The sequence below is a fragment of the Littorina saxatilis genome, linkage group LG6 (assembly GCF_037325665.1).
Source record: "Littorina saxatilis isolate snail1 linkage group LG6, US_GU_Lsax_2.0, whole genome shotgun sequence".
Taxonomy (NCBI): domain Eukaryota; kingdom Metazoa; phylum Mollusca; class Gastropoda; order Littorinimorpha; family Littorinidae; genus Littorina; species Littorina saxatilis.
In genome coordinates this window covers 47,719,858-47,741,276 of record NC_090250.1, presented here as the reverse complement: position 1 = coordinate 47,741,276, position 21,419 = coordinate 47,719,858, and the positions used below count along the sequence as shown (strand labels likewise).

Below are 21,419 nucleotides of genomic sequence, written 5' to 3'. Positions count from 1 at the left end.
ACAGCGCCTCACCGCTAGATCAATAGGTGACCATCAGCCAGCGCTGTGATTTACGGAGGAAGAGGGAAAGGTTATGAGAACGGCTCCATGATGCAGCCTCACAAAGTGATTACACTGAAAGCCTGGCCAGTAATCATGCTGAGCTCTCAGTGGCACACTGAGTGTAATGAGCAGAATAAATGGATTCAGTGCAGCGCTAGTTGGACGTCACCAGCAAACAACCTGTGACTTTCAGAATGGCCGGGACGCACTGCCATCAATGTGTATTAAACCTGCTGAAATGGTGATTCCTGCGCTGATGCCCAGAACACATTATCCTTGCTTCTCTGTCTCCTGGCACGGCTATTCTTACTCATGAAGTTTTAGCACTCATGACTATGCTGCCTGGACTTAGCCAATGGTGAGCATCACATGAAATATGTGCACTGTCACTGAAAGTTTCCCCTGGGAGTTATTAAAACAATGGAGCAGCCAGCTACCCTTCCCCCAATAAAAATCAATTATTCCATCCAAGGGAAGCAACTCATCCATTAAAGTCAGGTTTGAAACCTGACCTGAGTGGTCTGCCAATTACAGTGACTACAGGAATGACCGTGTCAGCTACTAAAACAGTCATGTTTAACCATATTCAGGATATACTACGCTAACACACACAAAATAACAAGAAAAACAATGGCAACAGCTGAACCACAACCATGCATACACTGTCACACACACACACCACGGTCAAAATGTCTCTCTCTCATCCTGAGTGTAAAGCAATATATTAAACCTTTTTTCTGGTTGCTACAAAAATGTATAGATTTTCAAAGAGTTAACAAAGTGCAGGTTTTTATGTGCGAGTCGGCCATCATTATTCCATTTGTTCTTTCTCTACTTATAATAATGTTGCTTGTGTAACTGGCGTACACTTACATTACATTTACAAGCAGAGCATACTCTTTCTCTTTTCTTTACTAGTTTACTCTTTTTCAACGAGGAGGTAGCTTAAGTACACCAAGTAAAATCTACGTTGTTGTTTTCCTTAAACTCTGTGGGTTTTATTTAGCTTTGTCTTTCTGGCAACCAGAGATAGTCGCTTTAATAACGTCAAAATATGACAATTTGTCTCCACCTACATCCTCTCTCTTTCTCTTTGATATCTCCTTGATCTAGTGTGCACACCTGCAGTGTTTCAATGAAGAGCTGCCTCACAATTACGATTAAAACTAATCTAAACAATTAAAACAGGCCAGTAACTAATCTAGATTATTACTTCCAAGGTGAAAAGTAATTCTCTATTCATCTAAGATCTTTATATATATATATGTGTATGAATAAATGATTAAAAAGAAAAAGAAAAGAAAAAGAAATTAAAATAAAATGTTTGCTCGCCCTGGTTTGAATGCAATGTTTTCTTTTGCAACTGTAAAGCCTGCCTATAAAACCATGCAGACAAAACGTGAAAAGCTATTGCACGCACTGATTTCACTCTGACCTCTCCCTTTTTATACCTTGATCTTCTACATTATCTGTCCATGATCGCTGTACATTTACCGCCATTTAAAGACTCCCGCCTCTTTGAGACCCCATTTTCTCAAGGCTTTTGGAAGTCTTAAAAAGAGGGTTCTACTGTAGTAAGCGTAGTATTGTGGAAACGTCACCTTTCACTGAGCTAGCTCTCCCAGGCTAACATAGGCACACAAAAGGTACTGAGCGCTATGCATTAGTGATCACAGAGTGCCTGGCTACCAGGGGGAAGGGCAAATAGCAAGGGAGGAAAGTAAATGGGGTGATTACTCAATACCAGCAGGCCACCAGGTAAACACTGTGTGGTTCAGTTACACATGTGAATGGGTTGATGTGTGTCGCAATAAGGATCAGCCACAGGTAACATGTCATGCATTAGCCCTATAGTCACATAATGTTGTGTTTTGGTTGCCATGGCTACAAAGATAACCATGGTTGCACAGCGCTATACAAAAAGTGTATACTAAAAAGGGAAGTTTTACAGCATAACTTTTCTTTGCTGTTTGCCATGTCTAAAGGAATTTATTTATGCATGGCTAAATTCTCCCTCAGGTGTTCATTTCTCACTCACACATCATCTGCAGTCAGTGCAATGCTAATTTTGTAAATCTATGGACTACATGTATAATGTGTAAATTAGACTCTCTCAGTGTGTGCGCACTCTCTGCCTCTCTCCTTTTATTTTCTTCTCTCTCAATCTCTTACCCTTTCTATCTTCCCAACTACACTCTCTCTTTCTTTATTTGTGTTTGTCATGTCACATAACAGATAATAAGTTTGTTATGAGCTAAATTTCTTTCGTCTCATCTCTACTAATCCTATTCTCCTTAATTCGTTTTTGGCTCACGAAGTGTAGCCTATGCGATCGTAACTTTGTCTGTCTGTGTGTTTGTGCGTGTGTGTTTGTGTGTGTTTGTGCGTGTGTATGTCTGTGGTAGAAACTTTAACATTTCCGAGTCTATGTGTGAGTGGTTATCCAAGACTATGGATAAAGCTCGCATAAGATTACGTCACGGTCAAAAGTGTTTGACGTCAATTAATGCATCATGACGGCATGCCTCCCTGTAGTCTTTCTCTCTCGCGTGGTGTGTGTGGTCTCGGTCATTGTTATTTTGAGCGGGCCGAGACTATTTGGCAGTCGTGTCCCTGTACTGTAAGTAGGCTACATGCAGACAGACAGATCTAGATCTAGTGTCTCTCTTTCTTGCACAGTGTCACCTAAGCTTACTGTGTGTGTGGGTGTGTATGTGTGACGGAGTGATTGAGTTTGTGTTACTGTTTGTCTATTTCTTATCCAACATCGAACGCAGAAGAAGAAGAAGAAGTCTATTTCTTACGTGAGCCTTGAAGGCTTCGCCTCTTGTTGATTCAAGTCCTCCTCTTTAATTTCTATGAACATGTGCTAACATACACTAACACAGTCTCAGAATCGGTCTCCATGAGTGACAAAAAAACCATAGCACTTGTCTCACACAAAAAACAGCCGAACTCAATGTGTACAAGTACGGAAAGACTATGAGAGAGAAAAGAGAGACAGAAACATAGGTGTACTGGTGTGTTTACTGGCACCCGGAGACTGTAGTCAATGAGCCGTGACAATCGCTTTCCTCCCAAACACTGTCTCTCGCTTTTGTTCTCTTTCTCGTCTTGCTATAAGCATGACAAACGGGTGAAATCAGTCGTGACAACCGCTTTCCTCCCAAACACTTTTCTCTCTATTGTTGTCTTTTTCATTTGCTTTAAAGCTTGGTAAACAGGTGAAATGACCCGTGACTGAGGTGTGAATACAGACACTTGTCTGGCACCAACACCTTCTGGGTGACTGTCAGGGACATACAGTTCACATGCAGGGACATATAGGTTCAAGCCCAGGAGCTGCTTCACAAATACTGTTAATTCTGATTAAACAGAATAACACTTAGTAGTTTAGTGCCTGTGATCATTTGTCAACAGCTGATGTAATCCGTTTTGTTTTGTTGATAATAATAACTGGCATCAAACAATGAAAAAGTACCTGAGTAACAACCTTTCAACCTCTGAACAGTCAGCATGTTGCTTTTGCCCATGTACAGTTTGCTCAAGGGTTTGAGTCAGAAATTAGGTCTGTCAATATTTCAATGACCTCGACCCACAGAAGTTAACTCATGGCGTTACTCAGCAGACCAAAGCTACTTTCTGACTTAAGCTACCTGGGGATCAAGTGGCAATGCCTGACTAGAGCACAGTACAGGTCTGTCATGTTTCAATAACCTCTACCCACAGAAGTTAACTCATGGTGTTACATTTACTCAGCAGACCAAAGCCACTTTCTGACTTAAGCTACCTGGGGATCAAGTGGCAATGCCTGACTAGAGCACAAGGGTTTGACAGTCTGCAAGGTCTGTCAATATTTCAACAACCTCGACCCACAGAAGCAGTTTATGACAATTAATTCAGCCGATAAGTCTGTACAGTGTGTGTACTTTCAAGTGGCAATGGCCTGATTGAAGTTCATAAGTGGCCGTGGCCTGATGGGGGACCAATGGATTATCAAGCTTAGACAGGCTGCCCCACAGCGCCTGGAAACCTGCTGGCCCGAGGTGTGGTACTCATATGGGCAAACAAGTTTACAACCAACCCCGACCCGTGTGCTGCCAAAAAAGGCTGACTGGTCAATCTGTGTGTACAAAAGCCCCGCTAATCCATTCCCAAGTCTTACTGAGTGAAATGACACGCATGTAATCCTGACTTTCTCCCGTCATAACTTGCACAACCATCTGCTCTGTGTCATGTGGGGCTGACAAGGGGGCGGTGAACACTGCCAGCAATATTGAGTCCGACGGTGTAAAGTGTCAACCAAGGACCACTTACATCTAAACTCTGAAATGTAACTTATTTTTCTGACTGGTCAATACAAGACCCACTGCATTCAGATTGGTTTATTAGCTAAGCTTTTGTTCATTCGATTATAGTTCCACTAAAGAGGTACCGGTATGTTAAACATGTACAGTAACACAGTCCTATTTTGTATGTTGGAAATTAAAATATGAAGGTGGCGAGTATCCAGGAAAAATATTCCAACTTGTCATGACCGGAAAAGCATTAAAGGGAACAAATATATAAAAAAAAGAAATTGAAATTCCATGAGACTTATCCTTTGAGTTTGAAAAGGACCCACTGATTGAGGATGAAAATGACAAACAGCACAGGTGGCTGCCTTTTCCCATACATGTAGCAAATTGAAGGCAAAAAATAACGGCACTTAACATGTCAATTCTTTCGCAGAATTCAAACACTGATATTTTGACCTTCAGAGCTACAATATCGTGCAATGAATTCTTGAATGAGTTTGATTAATAAACTTAACCCAAAGAAGCAGGAACCAGAATCAAGAAAATTGTTCACTCTAATTCCAGAATCTGATAACTGTATTTATCCAAACTGACATGGCAAAAATCATACTTCGGACAGATTTGTATTTTTATAAAGAACTGTTCAACAGCTCAGAGAACACAAAAACAAATGTGTGGATTTGACAGGCCACCCACAGCGACCCATGACAGTATGCAAGAATAAAACACTGCCTGGATAGAAGGCGGCAAACACTCCACCAGTTGCCAGGTGAAAGTGAAAGGGTTCAAGCCACCCAGGGCAAATGCTTCAGTTACCAAATACAAATGGAATCATGCTGCATGAAAAGGCCAGTACAACCTGGGGCAATTGGTTGGGTTACCAAACACAAATGAAATCCTATTTAACAGAAGACCTATACAACCTGATCACACCAAATCATAATACAGTATCAGCAAACCTCAAGGCAGTTACTGGGACATATTTTCGTCTCTGACAAAGCCATTCAATGATTAATTTAGCGATTCACAACACACATACACATGTTTTAAAAAAAATTAACCTGAAAGTTCTCGATGATGATCTGCGAAAGTCTAGATTTGAAAAAAGCAATGAATATCTGCAGTTTACATTACAACCATGTATCAGTCATACCACTTTCACATCAATGAGACTGATAGTGATAGAGGCTGAATCAGAACATTATCAGCTGCAGCTGTCATGTATCAGGTTCATCTTGTTATGAAGGCTTTAATGACTTTACTTAACATCCCCTGACAGATAAAGAAGGAAAATGGCAAAAGAATGCAGTGACATTTACAACGTCAACAACTTCCAGCAGATTTAGCCAGCCCATAGAATCACTGAGAGGGAGACAATTTGCCACGTTGTCTGTCACTGGCTGTTCAATCAGACAGACAGAAAGGAGAACTGTAATGGAGAGGAAGTAATTATAAAGTGAGCATGAAGCAAGAAAGAGACCAACAGAACAATTACCATAAATTGACTTTATGACACATTCGCAAGCATGCGCACGCACAAACACATTGAAAACTGATTTTTTTTAATGCAAAACAAAATAGGCCTCTAAACATGTAGACTAAAAGCAAATTTATAAGATAAATTACTTCTTTACCAAAACGTTATTACTATATTAGCAATTTACTGCTCTATGACCAAACTAACTAACTAAATCAATAAACACAAAAACACATTGCAAACATGCAAGTAAAAACAATGAACATTTTGTTCAACGTACAACAACAACAGCAGCAACAACATTGAACTGTGATTAGGCCTAAAAAAAAATAGGTGTGGTTACGGTAACCCGACCTACCCTATTTTTAGGGGTCGACCCTTTAACTTTTTATTACATAATTGTCAAAAAAACAACAAAAAAACGAGTGCAGAAAACGCAATGACAGCGACAGCGCTCGAGTCGCACACTTATTTCCCTGTCAAGTAGGTTTAATTTGTACACATTAGAAAAAAAAGTTAAAAAAAAAAAAAAAGGGATTGCCTACCTTCCTACCCTATTTTTTGTGGCTATGTCACCTTAACCACACCTATTTTTTTTTTTTTTGCCTTATAAAATGTCTACATCTGGTGCTTGCTTGGACTGCTTTCTAGCAATTAAGCTAGAAACTAGAGCACAATGATCCTTAACAAATGTGCATGCATGCATGGAATCAAAAGAAAAAGTGCTTTAAATATTTTGACAATCATTATAAAGGTGGTCGTCTACATTTTTGCTATTTTTCAATAATCTTATGGTTAGATTTCGATACAAACTTATGTCAAATGATGAATGAACCATGGGGAAAAAAGTTATAGAAAAAAAATAAATGTAAAAAAAGATTTTATTTTTGGGTAGCGTGACTCACGCTTCCAATATTTTGTTTTCTCTTTGCTGAGAACATGTGCTTTGCCTAAAAATACTGACCAATCAAATTCATGTCACTATGCTTATAGCCACGCCCAAACAAGTACACTAGTGCAGCAACAGTTTGACACTGGAGTGCTGTCCAAGCTTTTTTTTAAACGCACGAAATGCACGGGATTTGAGAGGAGTTTTGCGCTTGGCATTTTCCAAATAAGGATATCCTACTATGAGTACTACGCTGGAATACTACAATGAATTTTCAAACGGCTACACTGGCTTCGTCTTTCCTGATCGAAAGGGGGTGTATTGTTGATATTTGTAGATAATAGACTCTGCATTTTAATGGTCAAATGGCGATTTCGGTATAAAAATGTAGACAAGGACCTTTAACTGTGATAACCACAGTTTGTTCAGGGCTTGACAACCAACTACAGCTATTAAAATATACTCTTATTCTCAGCAGACAGTGTCGTATCCATGACTTTGTACTAGATTAGTCTAATAAGACGATTGGATAGCTTAGCCTATAAAGACGCTTGGATGACGTCAGAGATTGAGGCAGTGCGGCAAGGCGGCAGTTGTATCCTGATATGGAATAAACGGCAGACATGAAACCGAATGGTCTTGTCTTTGATATATGTATGTGAATCTGTGGATGACCAACAACGCGTATATATTACAGACAGGACTGACTAGTGACATCTAGATGATTGAACCATCTTTTGGCAAATGTGTGTGCCTGTATATATGTGTGCGCACGCATGTGTCACAGTGTGTCTGTCTGTGTCTATGTGTATGATGTTAGAAGGAGATGGTAAGGTTTGAGCAATGTTCCCCTTGGTACTTTTAATCTGTAGCGTATGCCCCCCCTCCCATACCATACTCGCTCAACTTTAAACTCCATGAGTGACTTCCATCATCAATGGATAGTTTATGTCCGTGAAATGCACCTGTTATTGTCAATCTAGACCAAAAATACCTTCCCAGTAAATAATAGCAAGGCAGACAAAGACTTCAGCAGAGCTATTTTCAAGTTCAACATGTGTTTACAACACACTATATGATCACAAACCCACTCTTGACTCTTGTCTTATTTCTAATTCTATTGACAAGGGATAATCCTGGACACATTTCCAAGTGCTAAACTTATGGAATTCCTGTCTAGCCAACAACAGAATAAAAGGAAACGAAACACTCACTAAAACATGAAAAGCAGACTAAAATCCATCAATATCTTCTACAAAAATAAAACAACAACAAGAAAACTTACAGTCTTCTTCATCTTCCTCGTCTTTAAAACAAACAATGTAATATATCAGTGATTTTTGTGACATTGTTTATAAATTTATACATTGCAATGCAATGACTTCAACACTGCATCCTTACCTGAGGATCATATTTGATACCTTGATATCCTCTCACTAGTACAGTGCTTCGTTAGTATAGGTATCAATGAAGAGAAAAACTCATCGGATATATATATAAACACTGCTGCCGTTTTTGTCCCCTTATGTCAGTGAATAATACTCTTAAGTTGGACTGAACTTTGATTCTACATGTTTCAAATAAATTGATATATTTGCCTATATATATATATCTATATAGATATGTCCCAAGCACAAAGTCCTCTTTCTCTTGTTTGATATCAGAATGAGAACATGAGTCCTACAATAGGAGAACACTTTTTTGTCCTCTCGCAACACTTTATGAAGAATTAATTATCAATTAACCAAGAACAGACACGCCTTATATATGCTCAGTCGAAAACAAAATAAATTCCTAATGTAGTCCCATGGGAGAAACAGAATCGGTTATATAATTATGCATGGAAACAGGTAGAAAAACTTAAAGTGCTTATTTTAGCTTTTACACACAAATATTATTATGACACTTACCAGAGGAAAACGCATTCTTCAAGTATGGGTCCACTGACAGGAACTCTGCACTGACGGACGTCATGTTTCCTTTCTAAAATATCGTTTCTGCAGACTCTCAGCAGCAATAAAATTGAGAGCTAATTAGCAGCGTGTGACACCACTAGCTTTCTTATTATAAACTCTGGCCGCCATTTTTCGCCTCCAGCTGGAGCATTATTATCTGATCTTTGCAGAATCGAAAAAGGACCAAGGACCAAGCACGTACAAAAGTAAATTATTTGCATAAAAGATTTTTTTCTCACAAAACACAAATCGTGCGTGAAATGTACGATGTCACAATAGCTAAATATCTATTTCCCGCTTGCTTTTCCTAGTCGACAAGCGCCAAACACTGCGTGCCGCCATGTCTGTATACACCCAGTTGCCATGTGCAAAACAAACATACAACTGCTTTATTTTTAGTTTTGTTTTACATAGCTACTCTTCATTACATGAAAAAAGACGAAATGGGCAGAAGAAATGAAAAAATCTTTAATAACAGATAAACACTTTTTTTGTAGAGCACATATTTTGATGACGTCCATGTCGGTCACAAAACAAGGAAGATGGCTCCGGCTGTCCTAAGAGCCTGCTGCAATGCAGTAAAATGGGCTCCTGTCGTCTTCATAACAGCTATTGTGGCATGGTCTTATTATGCCTACGTCGTTCAGATGTGTATATGTAAGTTGAATTGAATGTATATATCTTGGTGTCAGGAGTTTTATTGATTACATCCCTCAAATAGCAGGGTTGGCCTTTCTCAAAATCCGTTTACTTTTACGATTCTTGACGTATACTGTATTTATAATTATTGAACACTCACTGGGAATATTTTGTTCAAGTTTACACTACCCTGAATGCTCATTGTGGTGTTACAAAATCGGGTAATCTTGAACTTAAATGTGTGTTAAAATTAAATTCATAGAGCTCTCAGAATTCAGAGGCATTTAAGCCTCCAAATTTGCAGAACCTGCACAAGTGCAAGTATAACATTAACAAGTCATTTTAGATCCCTTTTAAGTTACGGAATGAACTGTACCTTAGTGTACCATTGCATTTTGTTTACATGCATCAAAGACGGAATTATCTGTGCAATCCGACAGGGTACGTAATTCTATCGCTTAAATGATGTCCCTTGTTTGAAAATGTTTTCGTGTCATTTTTGTTGATGAAACAACCAAATTAATTAATTATGCTTAAGTTTGGAGCTCAATCTGTCAATTCATTTCACGACAAATGTTCTTTGGCTTGTTTACAGGGAGCTATCAATAATAAGTAATGAATGCCACTGAATTTTGAGCTATGAATTTAGTTAATAATAATAATAATGATAATTGTCAGTAAGTACTGGCGTCACATGACTGATGTGAACCAGTTGATTGGCTAATGGCGATGCGCTAAAACTGTTAGCGCACTCTTGGAGTGCGCTAACTTTTCCACAGAGCGTATTCTTCCGCCCTTGCCTAAGCGAGACTGTACTCTCATCCTCAGAATTAATTAATGACATGTACTGATGTAGCATATATTCTCCACAATACCAAAATACCATAAATTTCCTGCTTCTCAATTAAAGCAGAAGTGGTTTTTTTCTGACAGATTGCATGTGCCTGTGCCACAGTTGCCACTGATCTAAAAATAGAACCCCCCTGTGTCTAATTTTTCAGTTTCGACTTGCGAAGATTCTTCTCATAATTATGCCGTAGCTTATTATCCACATTAACAAATGATGAGTTAGTATACAATTCCCAGCAGCTAACAGAAAACACAAGTGTTATTCCGATAACGTACCAGCTAGATCACTGATCAGCATTTGGAATATATAGCCTACGTAGCAGACTACACTGAAATACGACTGCATCAGTTCAGTAAATGAATGGTTTCCGAATTATTATTTCAAGGCAAGAACAATCGGAATCGAAAACGTGTAGGGTTTAGAACGTCCGTACCATATATAAGACTTATTACCAGCCTGCCTCATGCGTGCAGACTCAGTGCAACGTGACGAGCAATTTTTGTTTTTGGAATGCTGCAGTGGTTCGATTGCCCTAGCCTAGCAGACGACATAAACCCCGCTCAGCAAACTAACATGTTAGGCAAATGTGAACGAAAAAACGATGGGGATATAATACGTGTAGGGTTCAGAGCATTCTTACCGTTTATATTTAGTACCAGACTCCCCGATGAGTGAAGATACCACACGGGAAACATACCACATTTACTTTGAAAATGTGCTAACCGTGGCATTGGAGTCAATTCAAGGGGCAACACTCTGCACAGTCAATCTGTCGAAGCTCGATGAAGGTTTCGAATCGCAAATAACTAAGAGCACAGTCCTTTCTGCGAGTTTAAATGAGGTCTCTATGAAAGATCATCACTTTTTAGCTTAACGCTACACTGGAATTTACCAACAGAAATTAAAACAAGAGTTTGCGTGTGACAAAAGCACGACACACTTGAGACAGCCCACACAAAAGTAGATCTGACACAAACCTGACCATACAGTTACGCCTATCCAAATGCGTGTTGCAAAATGTGCGTTTTGAATCTTCTTTTTTCCCTGGCGGTACTGACAATATCGTTATTGAAACAATCCCAGTGCACTAATGACAAAGGGATTTATAGAGCAAATCTCGAAAATAATTATTGAACTCAGCGCTATGCGCTTCGTTCAATAATGAATTTTCTCGATTTGCTCTATAAATCCCTTAGTGCACTGGGATGTCTCAATAACTTAAATGATAATAAATGAGCATTTATATAGCGCAACATAACTTTACAATTATGCTCTTTGCGCACTAAAGTTCAAGATTACCCAAAATCGTTATTTCAATTTTCATTGTAAGAATTTGCTTGGCTGACAATCAAAGCCAGAGACTCAGACTGAAGACTGGATCATAAAATAAAAAATATGTTGCACATTTTGTAGGACTTGGACTCTCCAAGTTCCAACTGAAAAAGCTCTGGCAGTGAACTTATAGTGAGGCACTGCAACTGTAAGCTGAGTGATGATACATTGTTTATTTGACTTGCTGCTTCATACACCAACAGTAGCAACAGTACAACTAAATCCAACCGGCCCTTAATTCTAGTTCTAATTCCAAGTGTCTGCTCAATGAGTCAATCCCACATCGCAACTACTGTCCAACTGAACCAGGCCACTGCACTCTGGGCCAATTGTGTTAATTTTATTACAATTGAATACAGTCTTTTGTGGAAGAAGGAGAATTTTGGCAGCAGAACATGGACATGTCTTATTAACTCTTATGTTTACAGTTACTGGCCTATTCAGGCTGCTGTTTGGCTGTCATAATCAGTGAACGATTGTTACTGATACTGATAGTGATAGGTTTCCACTGTTGCTGAAACTGCGACTGTAACGTTCCAGATGGACAAGAACGTAGCCTACACTTGGCTGATTTTTGAAGATTTGGAATTTCTGTTAGATATTTTATGGAAATTCACAGAGTAAATCTATTCTAACCGACATGATGAAAAGGCTTTTGTGAAGGGCTCAGGGATTATAATTGAACTTCCAGTTCCAATTCCATTTCCAAAAGCCAGCATAGATGGACATGACCGCCTGTCGGGTAAGAATGTGCCCATCGTACACTATGAAGATTACATTTTGCCTGTCTTTATGCTTATTCGTCTTGGTACCCTTTACATTTCAGAATTCACTGAAGTTCATACATGAAAGTTTAGAGTCCTAAGAACCCTCAATTAACGTGGATCATCTGTGGGGAGCCCTCAATCATCATTCTTATTTTTGTTTGTGGTACATCGTTCAGTAACTTTTTCTCTTTTACATTTCAGTCACTGTAGACTCCATTGCTGAAAAAGGTACAAATTACTCTCTCTCTCTCTCTCTCTCTCTCTCTCTCTCTCTCTCTCTCTCTCTCTCTCTCTCTCTCTCTCTCTCTCTCTCTCTTTTTCTTCAAAGGTTCACTATCCACGTTATCTTTCACTCCAGGGACCTTAGGTGCACCAACCAATGAGGATAGTTGCCCTTGGGTATAAGGATTTCCTCAGTAAATTGAAGAAGGAGAAATCTCAGTAACATAGCACTGTCATTTCACATACATGTTCAAGTGGATTAACTGTGTACATCATTTTTTTATTGATTGCATTCAAATAATTATATCTTTAATTATAGATAATTTGGGGGGGGGGGTGGTTTCGGTTAAGGGAAGCACCCCATGAGCATAATATATTGGTTGTGTATACACATTTTGTTTCTTGTATTGTATTTGCTTAGCTGTATTGATGTTGGAAGTAGCAGGTGTTTTAATTCTGTGTATGGGACTATGTGTGTGTGTGCAGTGGTGTTATTGCTGCTGTACCACCCCATCCTCTTCATGTTCATGTGGTCCTACTGGCAGACCATCTGGACCAAGACCGGCAAAGTACCCAGAGATGTGAGTCTAAGACCCTTCCATAAACACTCTTTTTTTAACGAAAAGATAGGATGAATTAAGTCACAGAAGTCTGTGTGTGTGTGTGCTTACATTTGGTCTGTACGCAGTAGGCATGTATTTGCAAGCGTGTGTGTTTTCAAGATTGTGATGTGTATTCTGTGATGCTCTTCCAGGAGAGTATTACCGTCTGCAACAAAAGCAATACCTTGTAACCCCTTTTAATGTTTTTATTATCATGGAAAGTTCCTTGTGAAAAAGACCACACATGCATGTGAATTTGAAAACTAGGATCTTAATAGTATTTGATCATGGACTCTGTATGATTGTGTGATGTTTCAGTTTTTCCTGGCCCCCACAGTGGCAGAGAGACTGGAGAGTGAAACCAATGAGGAGGTGCAAAAAGAGATGCTCAAACAACTGACCAAAAAACTCCCTGTGCAGACACGCACCATGTCAGGATGTAAGTCTTGCTAACAACCGACCAAAACAACTTTCTGTGGGGCAGAGAAATAGCTCAGTCAGTAGCATGCACTGGCTTTGAAACCAGTTTGTAGTTATCGGTGTGGGTTCAACTACAGCGTTCAGCGGAGGGTTTATTTTCCAGAGTTCACTTTGTGTAGACTCTTCGTTGTCAAAACGCCCCTTTGTGCATGCATGTGCTCAATAAAGATCCCAATTTCAAAGGAAAAGTCTCAGGGCTTGGATACCATGAAGAGATGCATGCAGGAAAAATAATTGGGTAGTGTCATGCTGTATGGCAGCTTGCTTTCCCTAGAGAGAAAGCAACCCCAATTTCAACGAGGGAAACTTCACAGACAATATGATATTACTTTACCTTACCATTGCTGACAATATGATATTACTTTACCTTACCATTGCTGACGCATACCATATCAGAATGTAAATCTTACTCAAACAGCTGACCAAAAATCTCCTGTGCATACACACACCATGTCAGTATGTAGTTCTTGCTCAAACAGCTGACCAAAAATCTCCTGTGCATACACGCACCATGTCAGTATGTAAGTCTTGCTCAAACAGCTGACCAAAAATCTCCCTGTGCATACACGCACCATGTCAGTATGTGGTTCTTGCTCAAAGAGCTAGTCAAGAAATCTCTGTGTGAAGACACACACTCTTTAGTGAATTGCAGCTTCTTCACAATTTTCAAACGAGAGACGTTTTCCGGAAGTATTTCTGTCCGGATTTTTATGCACTGTGGGCAGTGTTCACTTGATATAATGTCCCTTTCTTTCATAAATATGCACATTGGATTTGAAACTCATTATTCGTTGTGGCAAGGATCACACACATTCAGTGATCACTGACAATGTGTTTTGCCTCAGATCAGTTTGGCTTCAGGTCATATTAGTTTGGGAAAAACATGGGTGCTTCGCGTCCATAGCAGACAGAATATTTTGAAGCTAGACCTTCAAAACTTCACCCACTTCCTAAGTTGATGACCTCACCGGATGACCCAGGTCTGGTTAATCCTCGTCAAATATTTGAAGGTCACAGGGGGTTGGGGGTTCGAGTTTGTCTAAAATGGAAAATTATCTTCTTTTTTCTAACATGCCAAACGTTAAGGTTTTATCCTCTGTCAATTTCCTTTTGAACTTCACAACACACTGTAGTGTTTATCTATAACTATCATGGTTGCTAAAATATATGTAATACTAATAGAAGATTTTTTTCTTCTGATTCATGTCATAGCTGGTAACTGTGAGTCGCATGAACATTGCTCTGTTAGGGATTTTGTTTGCCTACTGAATTGTTTGAATTTTTTGTGGTGTTTATTTCTATATCATTATTTGTTTGGTTGCTTGTTTGTTTTACTTGTTAATCATTCATAAGAGTTTTATATTTGATGTAAGGACAGGTTGTAGAATCCCGCAGTGGGGCACTGCGGTTATGAAATTAAAGGCCCCTCCTGTTTTTGGAACCGCAGGAGCTTTCTAGTTTGCTGTTAGGTAGATTTTTGGTTCCTCTTTCCTGTCATGCTCTCTTTTTCTTCATGAATTCTTTTCTTTTTTCTGCCTTCTTGCTCATTCACCTGTATTTTTTCCAAAAATCTCTTCTCTTGCCGCTTGTCTCGCGATTCATGTATAGTTTAATCTGTTAGTGTTCTGATGTAAGTCCAGCAGTAGATAGGTTAAGCCTATTTTAACATACTGGAAACTGGTAATCTTCCAGTAGGTATTAATTTAGTTTTACTAAAGCCTGCTGGGACACAAGTAATGGGTTAGTGCATTTGTAAACAGGAATCGCTTGACAAGTGGCCCCCTTCATCCCCCCCTTCCTCGTCCTGATATGGCTCTGCGTAGTCGGCTGGACGTTAAGCAACAAATAAACAAACAAACAGGTTGTAGAAAAAAGGTGCAGCTCTAAACCTCTTTTCTTGAAAAATAAAGTATCATCGTCATCATCTCTTTTTCTCATGGTTTGTGTATTGGAATCTGCTTGTGTTTTGATTCCTCAGGACAGCATGGTAACGGTTAACATGAGATGCTTACAACACTTCCATGTTTTTGCAGTACTATTGTGAATTCTGTGTGCACGGTGTGAGATTGAGAATGTACCCATGGCCATGTGTTGATATTTAAATGTGTGTGTGTATGCTTGTTGCAGTTCCCCGGTACTGTGAGAAATGCAAGAGTGTCAAACCTGACCGCTGCCACCACTGTTCAGTGTGCTCTACGTAAGTTTGGCTGTGGCTGTACTCGAGATCTGAAGTGATAGTTATGGGTTGCACTTGAAGTCTGAAGTGATAGTTTTACCTCGGCCATCCATAACTTTGTGGAAATAAGTCTGAAGGGATAGTTTTACCTCGGCCATCCATAACTTTGCGGAAATAACATTGAAAGCTGTTCACTGTTAGTTTTAGATTTCTTTGGTGTACCTGTCTGTTAAGAGTTTGTGAGCACCTATCATTTAGTGAGTCCTCAAGCTAATAACTCCAGCGAGACTTTTTGCTGACAATAGGAGGTATTGCCGACAGCATATGACATGGCACTGAAGAAGGTGGCAGGTTTCATGCAAGACAAAGAGTATCGATTCCTTGAACAGAAGTGGTATCCGTAGTGATAAACAGGTTAATTGTCGCTGTGGAAAGATCATCCAGAGAGAAAAATGGTAGAGGATCCTGCGGGGCGGTCTAACTGGGCAGGTGGTCATTATCGACAGGTGGTTGCCAGGGCAGGTTTGAATGTATTCAATGTGTGTTTGATAGATAGCACCAACAGTAATAAGACTGACACGCAAGAGAAGGTGCGTTGCAGGTTCTCAACTTATCCAGTGTACCTACAACAAGTTTGTCTGTTTTTCTATTTTCAGGTGTGTACTAAAAATGGATCATCATTGTCCCTGGTGAGTATCATAAACCCAAACTTCTCACACTATTTATGCAGTGGTAGTCTTTCTCAGGGTCCCCCTCAATCTCAACTACAAGGCTGTGAGCTTTCCTTGTGTATCTGTCTCAATGCCCATTCCCAAAGGTTATCTCTTATGTGAGTTTTGAGTATACATGTGTTGCATAACTTGCAAGGTAACTGTTGCTTAGGTCTGTGACCCCTGTGATTGTCTGTTTAGTACATGTGTGTTTGTTACCTTTGATGGTTGTGATTATTAATCAAAGTAAAAGTGAGAGTTTTTATGGCCTCCAAACAAAACCCCAAGCCTGTTTGACCTGCCTCAAGTTCGAAGGCGACAGTTTAGGTAAAAAGTAGAATTCATCATTTTTTAAACGCTTTTGAAGCTTACAAAGTTACATCTTTCAAAATAATGAACCTTCCAACGCTTTTCACAAACACAAGTGCTTTGTTATTTGTTTCAGGGTCAACAACTGTGTAGGATTTACCAACTACAAGTTCTTTGTGTTGTTTCTGGGATATGCTTTGCTCTACTGTTTTTACGTCGCTTTGTCATCTCTAAAATATTTCATCAACTTTTGGACAGTGAGTATTCAGTTTTAATGCGTGTTTAAACCTTTCATTCGTGTAACTATACACCTGAAGATACCCTCCTTCCTGTGTAAGGAATCATGTTAACCAGCACAGATCTGTTTAATCTATTACATGGGATAATGGGATGACAACATCTGTCCACTTGGATGCATACCTCAAATCAGCAGCCTTGCTGATTCCCAGGCAGAGTGGGTTTTGCTGAAAGAATTGTTCAATTGACACTGATGTCAGTTGCAAAGTTAATTCCTCAAAGAATGTTCACCCTGCATTGGAAGCAGCTGTAAAAGCCTGGACAGCTCTGTGGGGATTTACATGAGTGTTTACACAGGAAGCAAGGTATTTTTAATCCATGAAGATGGCTATAGATCATCATGTTAATGAGCTGAACTTGTCTTTGTTTTCTGCAGAAGAAACCTTCCTTTTTCGTTTACCCGATGGTAAGGTCTCTTGGTTGAAAATCTCAACATGTTGGTCATTTGTTCGACATGTCAGCAGGCTGCACAGTTTGGTTCTCAGCTGGAGCTGCACTGAGAGCTTCTGATCAGCAGCCTTTACATGCTTGGTCATTTGTTTGACATGTCAGCGGGCTGCACAGTTTGTTTCTCAGCTGGAGCTGCACTGAGAGCTTCTGATCAGCAGCCTTTACATGTTGGTCATTTGTTCGACATGTCAGCAGGCTGCACAGTTTGGTTCTCAGCTGGAGCTGCACTGAGAGCTTCTGATCAGCAGCCTTTACATGCTTGGCTGCTGGTCTCTGAAAGCACTCACTCGCTGTACCTAAAAGCACAGTCCACTTTCTGTCTAAAAACTCTTAGCCTTAAAGCTGAGGTCTCTCTACGACTATCCGGGGTTGTGTGTTTGAAAAGATAGGGCTGAGAATTCTGTACAGTGAAGGCGGCCTGTAACTCGACCTACACTGGCTGTATGACCTTGACAACTTGATTCAACGGTTGGCTTTTCAGTTTTGAGCTAATAACTTCCGAGAGAGAGAAAGTGTTGACTATTTATTGAGGTTTGTAAGCTCAAACAATTCTATAAAGAAATCATAACTGTTAAGTGCAGAGCATTATAAATGTAAACTTAATTTGTATTGGATTCTGTCAGTCTGCTGACTGAAAAGTTGAACTTGTTCCTCTTTGACTTTTTTTAGTTTGTTATATGTTTGAATTTTATTATTTTTTGCTGTTTCTGGATTTATTCAATTATTGATTGTTGAAAACGTTTACAATGATTTTTCATGGTACTTAAAGGAGAAGGAATATTCAGTTTCAGTTTTTGACCAGTATAAACAAAATACAACTTTCTCAGAGCAAGTTTGCATAATATTAATAACTCGAAATATTGGTCCTAAAATTCAAAATTGACTCTACAAGAACACCAGTGTTTGCTCAATGCAGCTTTTGAAGATAGACATTCTTCATGTTGTAGAAGTATTCAAAATGACGCAGTTGTCTGTTTACATCATTACATTAATTGAGCAAAACAAATGTACATTACAACAACAACAAATGTACATTAAACACAGAAAGCGAACAGGCTAACAGGGTAAAATATCCTTTTCATAATTAACACAGATAAGACAGTTGCTCATTCTGAACTTGCAGCATGTTGAGCTCTGGAGCCAGTGCTTGTTGCCAATAATGGAAGACTTTTTAATTTGTTTAAAAATTTTTTTTTTAAATGTTGCTATGATTTGCTGTCCGATTCAATGTATGTGGTATGACAGCTAATCCAAAGTGTGGGTGTTGTTTCAGAGCGGCTCAGGACATGGCATGGAGCGTTTCCACATCCTCTTCCTCTTCTTTGTGTCTGTCATGTTCGGCATCTCGCTTATCTCCCTTTTCTCCTACCACCTCTACCTGGTGTGCAAGAACAGATCTACACTTGGTGAGTGTCTGGCTGTATGTGTGTGCAAGAACAGATCTACACTTGGTGTGTGTTTGGCTGTATGTGTGTGAGTTGCTTCGCGCGCGCTTGCGTGTGTGTGTGTGTATACGAGTGCATGGGAAAGAACAGCTCTGCACTCATTGAGTGTCTGGACTGTTGTTAGTGCATAACTAAAATGTTTGTGTGTGTGTGTGTGTGTGTGTGTGTGTGTGTGTGTGTGTGTGTGTGTGTGTGTGTGTGTGTGCATGCATGCATACAGTCTCTACACTTGATGAGCATCCATCCTGTCAATGTTGTGTATTTTATTGCCATTCTGAGCGCCATGATATAGAACACATGTGACATAATCCTGCCTGTCCTACTATTTTGTATCACCATTATGTGAGTGTTCCGTGCTTCACAGAAGCTCTCAACACCATGATCTATAATATTCATCACATTACCATGTCTGCGTGTTGTGTTTCAGAGGCATTCCGAGCACCAGTGTTCCAGACAGGGCCAGACAAGGACGGGTTCAGCTTAGGCCGAGCGGCAAACTTCAGAGAGGTCTTCGGGGAGGATGCCAAGGGATGGTTCCTGCCCATGTTCAGCAGGTGTGTATAGAACTCTCCCCACGGGGATCTGTACCTTTGTAGCCAGCAGGTGTGTCTAGAACACTAACCATAGGCACCTGTAACAGGTGTGTCTAGAACCCTTCCCACAGGCACCTGTAACAGGTGTGTCTAGAACCCTTCCCACAGGCACCTGTAACAGGTGTGTCTAGAATCCTTTCCACACGCACCAGTAACAGGTGTGTCTAGAACCCTTCCCACAGGCACCTGTAACAGGTGTGTCTAGAACCCTTCCACAGGCACCTGTAACAGGTGTGTCTAGAACCCTTCCCACAGGCACCTGTAACAGGTGTGTCTAGAACCCTTCCACAGGCACCTGTAACAGGTGTGTCTAGAACCCTTCCCACAGGCACCTGCAACAGGTGTGTCTAGAACCCTTCCCACAGGCACCTGTAACAGGTGTGTCTAGAACCCTTTCCACAGGCACCTGTAACAGGTGTGTCTAGAACCCTTTCCACAGGCACCTGTAACAGGTGTGTCTAGAACCCTTCCCACAGGCACCTGTAACAGGTGTGTCTAGAATCCTTTCCACAGGCACCAGTAACAGGTGTGTCTAGAACCCTTCCCACAGGCACCTGTAACATGTGTGTCTAGAACCCTTCCCACAGGCACCTGTAACAGGTGTGTCTAGAACCCTTACCCACAGGCACCTGTAACAGGTGTGTCTAGAACCCTTCCCACAGGCACCTGTAACAGGTGTGTCTAGAACCCTTCCCACAGGCACCTGTAACAGGTGTGTCTAGAACCCTTCCCACAGGCACCTGTAACAGGTGTGTCTAGAACTCATTACACAGGCACCTGTAACAGGTGTGTCTAGAACCCTTCCCACAGGCACCTGTAACAGGTGTGTCTAGAACCCTTCCCACAGGCACCTGTAACAGGTGTGTCTAGAACTCTTTACACAGGCACATGTAGCAGGTGTGTCTAGCATACTTCCTGCAGGCACCTGTAGCAGGTGTGTAGAACACTTTGTCAAACACCTGGCCCTTTGTAGCTAGCAGGTGTGTCTAGAATACTTCCCGCTGGTACTGGAAACAGGTGTCTTAAATGTTTTTGTCAGGCACCTGTCTCTTTGTAGCAGGTGTGTCCAGAAAGCTTTCCTCATACACCTGTCCCTTTGTAGCTAGCAGGTGTGTCTGACACACCTGTTAGAGAAGGCTTACCACAGGTATCTGCAGCAGGTGTGTTTATGACACTTGTGCCAGGCACCTGCCCCTTTGTGATAGGTGTTGATAATTATATAAAGCTTGCTTCAGGCTCCTGTAGCAGGTGTGTGTTTAACACTTCTGTTTGGCACCTGTTCCTTCGTAGCAGGTATGTCTTGAGCACTTCTCTCAAGCACATGCTCGTTAGCAGCAAATGTAGAAAGGACTCCTGTCCAGAACTCGAGGATCCTTCTTGTGTTTTTGAAGGTGTGCACATATTTGTCATTGCCTGTCAGTTTTTGTAGTTTACTTTTAGGCATAGGACTTCTGACACATGCTTGTCAGTTTATATCAGTTGCGTATGTAATAACACCTCTGCAAGATTCATAGTGATCTGACATAGCACTTCATTGTCCTGGCACCGACTACAGTTGACACTTTCTATTCAGATGTGTCTTGTTTAGATGTTTGTGATGTTTGTGTGTGCTTGTGTTTAAGTGTGGTGTGCGTGTTTGTGTGTGTGATGTTTAGCTAATGACGACTGATTGTTGAAGGTAACGGTCTGAGCTAGGTTGTGTGCCTATAGTGAAAGCTGTGTTGCTGTCTTGTGTTAAAACACACACATCCTGTGCTGTGTTACTTTCGTCATCAAAATGCACAGCTTTTCAGCTCATGTTGCGTGGTGTGTAGTCCTGATATATATGTAGGACCAAGTACTTGTATAAATGTTCATTTAGTACAGTTAATGTAGTGCACTTTAGC

The 21,419-nt window shown here is 40.4% G+C and overlaps 2 protein-coding genes across 8 annotated transcripts in view; one reads left to right on the top strand and one right to left on the bottom strand.

Moving 5' to 3' along the window:
* The window catches only part of LOC138969384 (von Willebrand factor A domain-containing protein 3B-like), a 95,547-nt gene extending 86,542 nt beyond the window's left edge, over positions 1 to 9,005 (bottom strand). For 2 of the 3 annotated variants that reach the window (XM_070342162.1, XM_070342164.1), the window contains exons 1-2: positions 8,617 to 9,005; positions 7,992 to 8,012 (exon numbers count right to left, since the gene is read on the bottom strand). In XM_070342162.1, coding sequence (XP_070198263.1) covers positions 7,992 to 8,012; positions 8,617 to 8,680 — 85 coding nt within the window. In that variant the 5' untranslated portion in view covers positions 8,681 to 9,005. The remainder of the gene's footprint in view (positions 1 to 7,991; positions 8,013 to 8,616) is intronic. The other variant, XM_070342163.1, reaches the window with a different exon arrangement.
* Positions 9,006 to 9,181: 176 nt separating this feature from the next.
* LOC138969383 (palmitoyltransferase ZDHHC20-B-like) overlaps positions 9,182 to 21,419 on the top strand; it is a 29,652-nt gene continuing 17,414 nt past the window's right edge. For 4 of the 5 annotated variants that reach the window (XM_070342160.1, XM_070342161.1, XM_070342156.1 and 1 more), the window contains exons 1-10: positions 9,182 to 9,318; positions 12,451 to 12,477; positions 12,958 to 13,052; positions 13,392 to 13,512; positions 15,681 to 15,750; positions 16,386 to 16,418; positions 16,885 to 17,005; positions 17,422 to 17,451; positions 18,769 to 18,901; positions 19,368 to 19,494. In XM_070342160.1, the coding sequence (XP_070198261.1) occupies positions 9,204 to 9,318; positions 12,451 to 12,477; positions 12,958 to 13,052; positions 13,392 to 13,512; positions 15,681 to 15,750; positions 16,386 to 16,418; positions 16,885 to 17,005; positions 17,422 to 17,451; positions 18,769 to 18,901; positions 19,368 to 19,494 (872 nt within the window). In that variant the 5' untranslated portion in view covers positions 9,182 to 9,203. The remainder of the gene's footprint in view (positions 9,319 to 12,450; positions 12,478 to 12,957; positions 13,053 to 13,391; positions 13,513 to 15,680; positions 15,751 to 16,385; positions 16,419 to 16,884; positions 17,006 to 17,421; positions 17,452 to 18,768; positions 18,902 to 19,367; positions 19,495 to 21,419) is intronic. The other variant, XM_070342158.1, reaches the window with a different exon arrangement.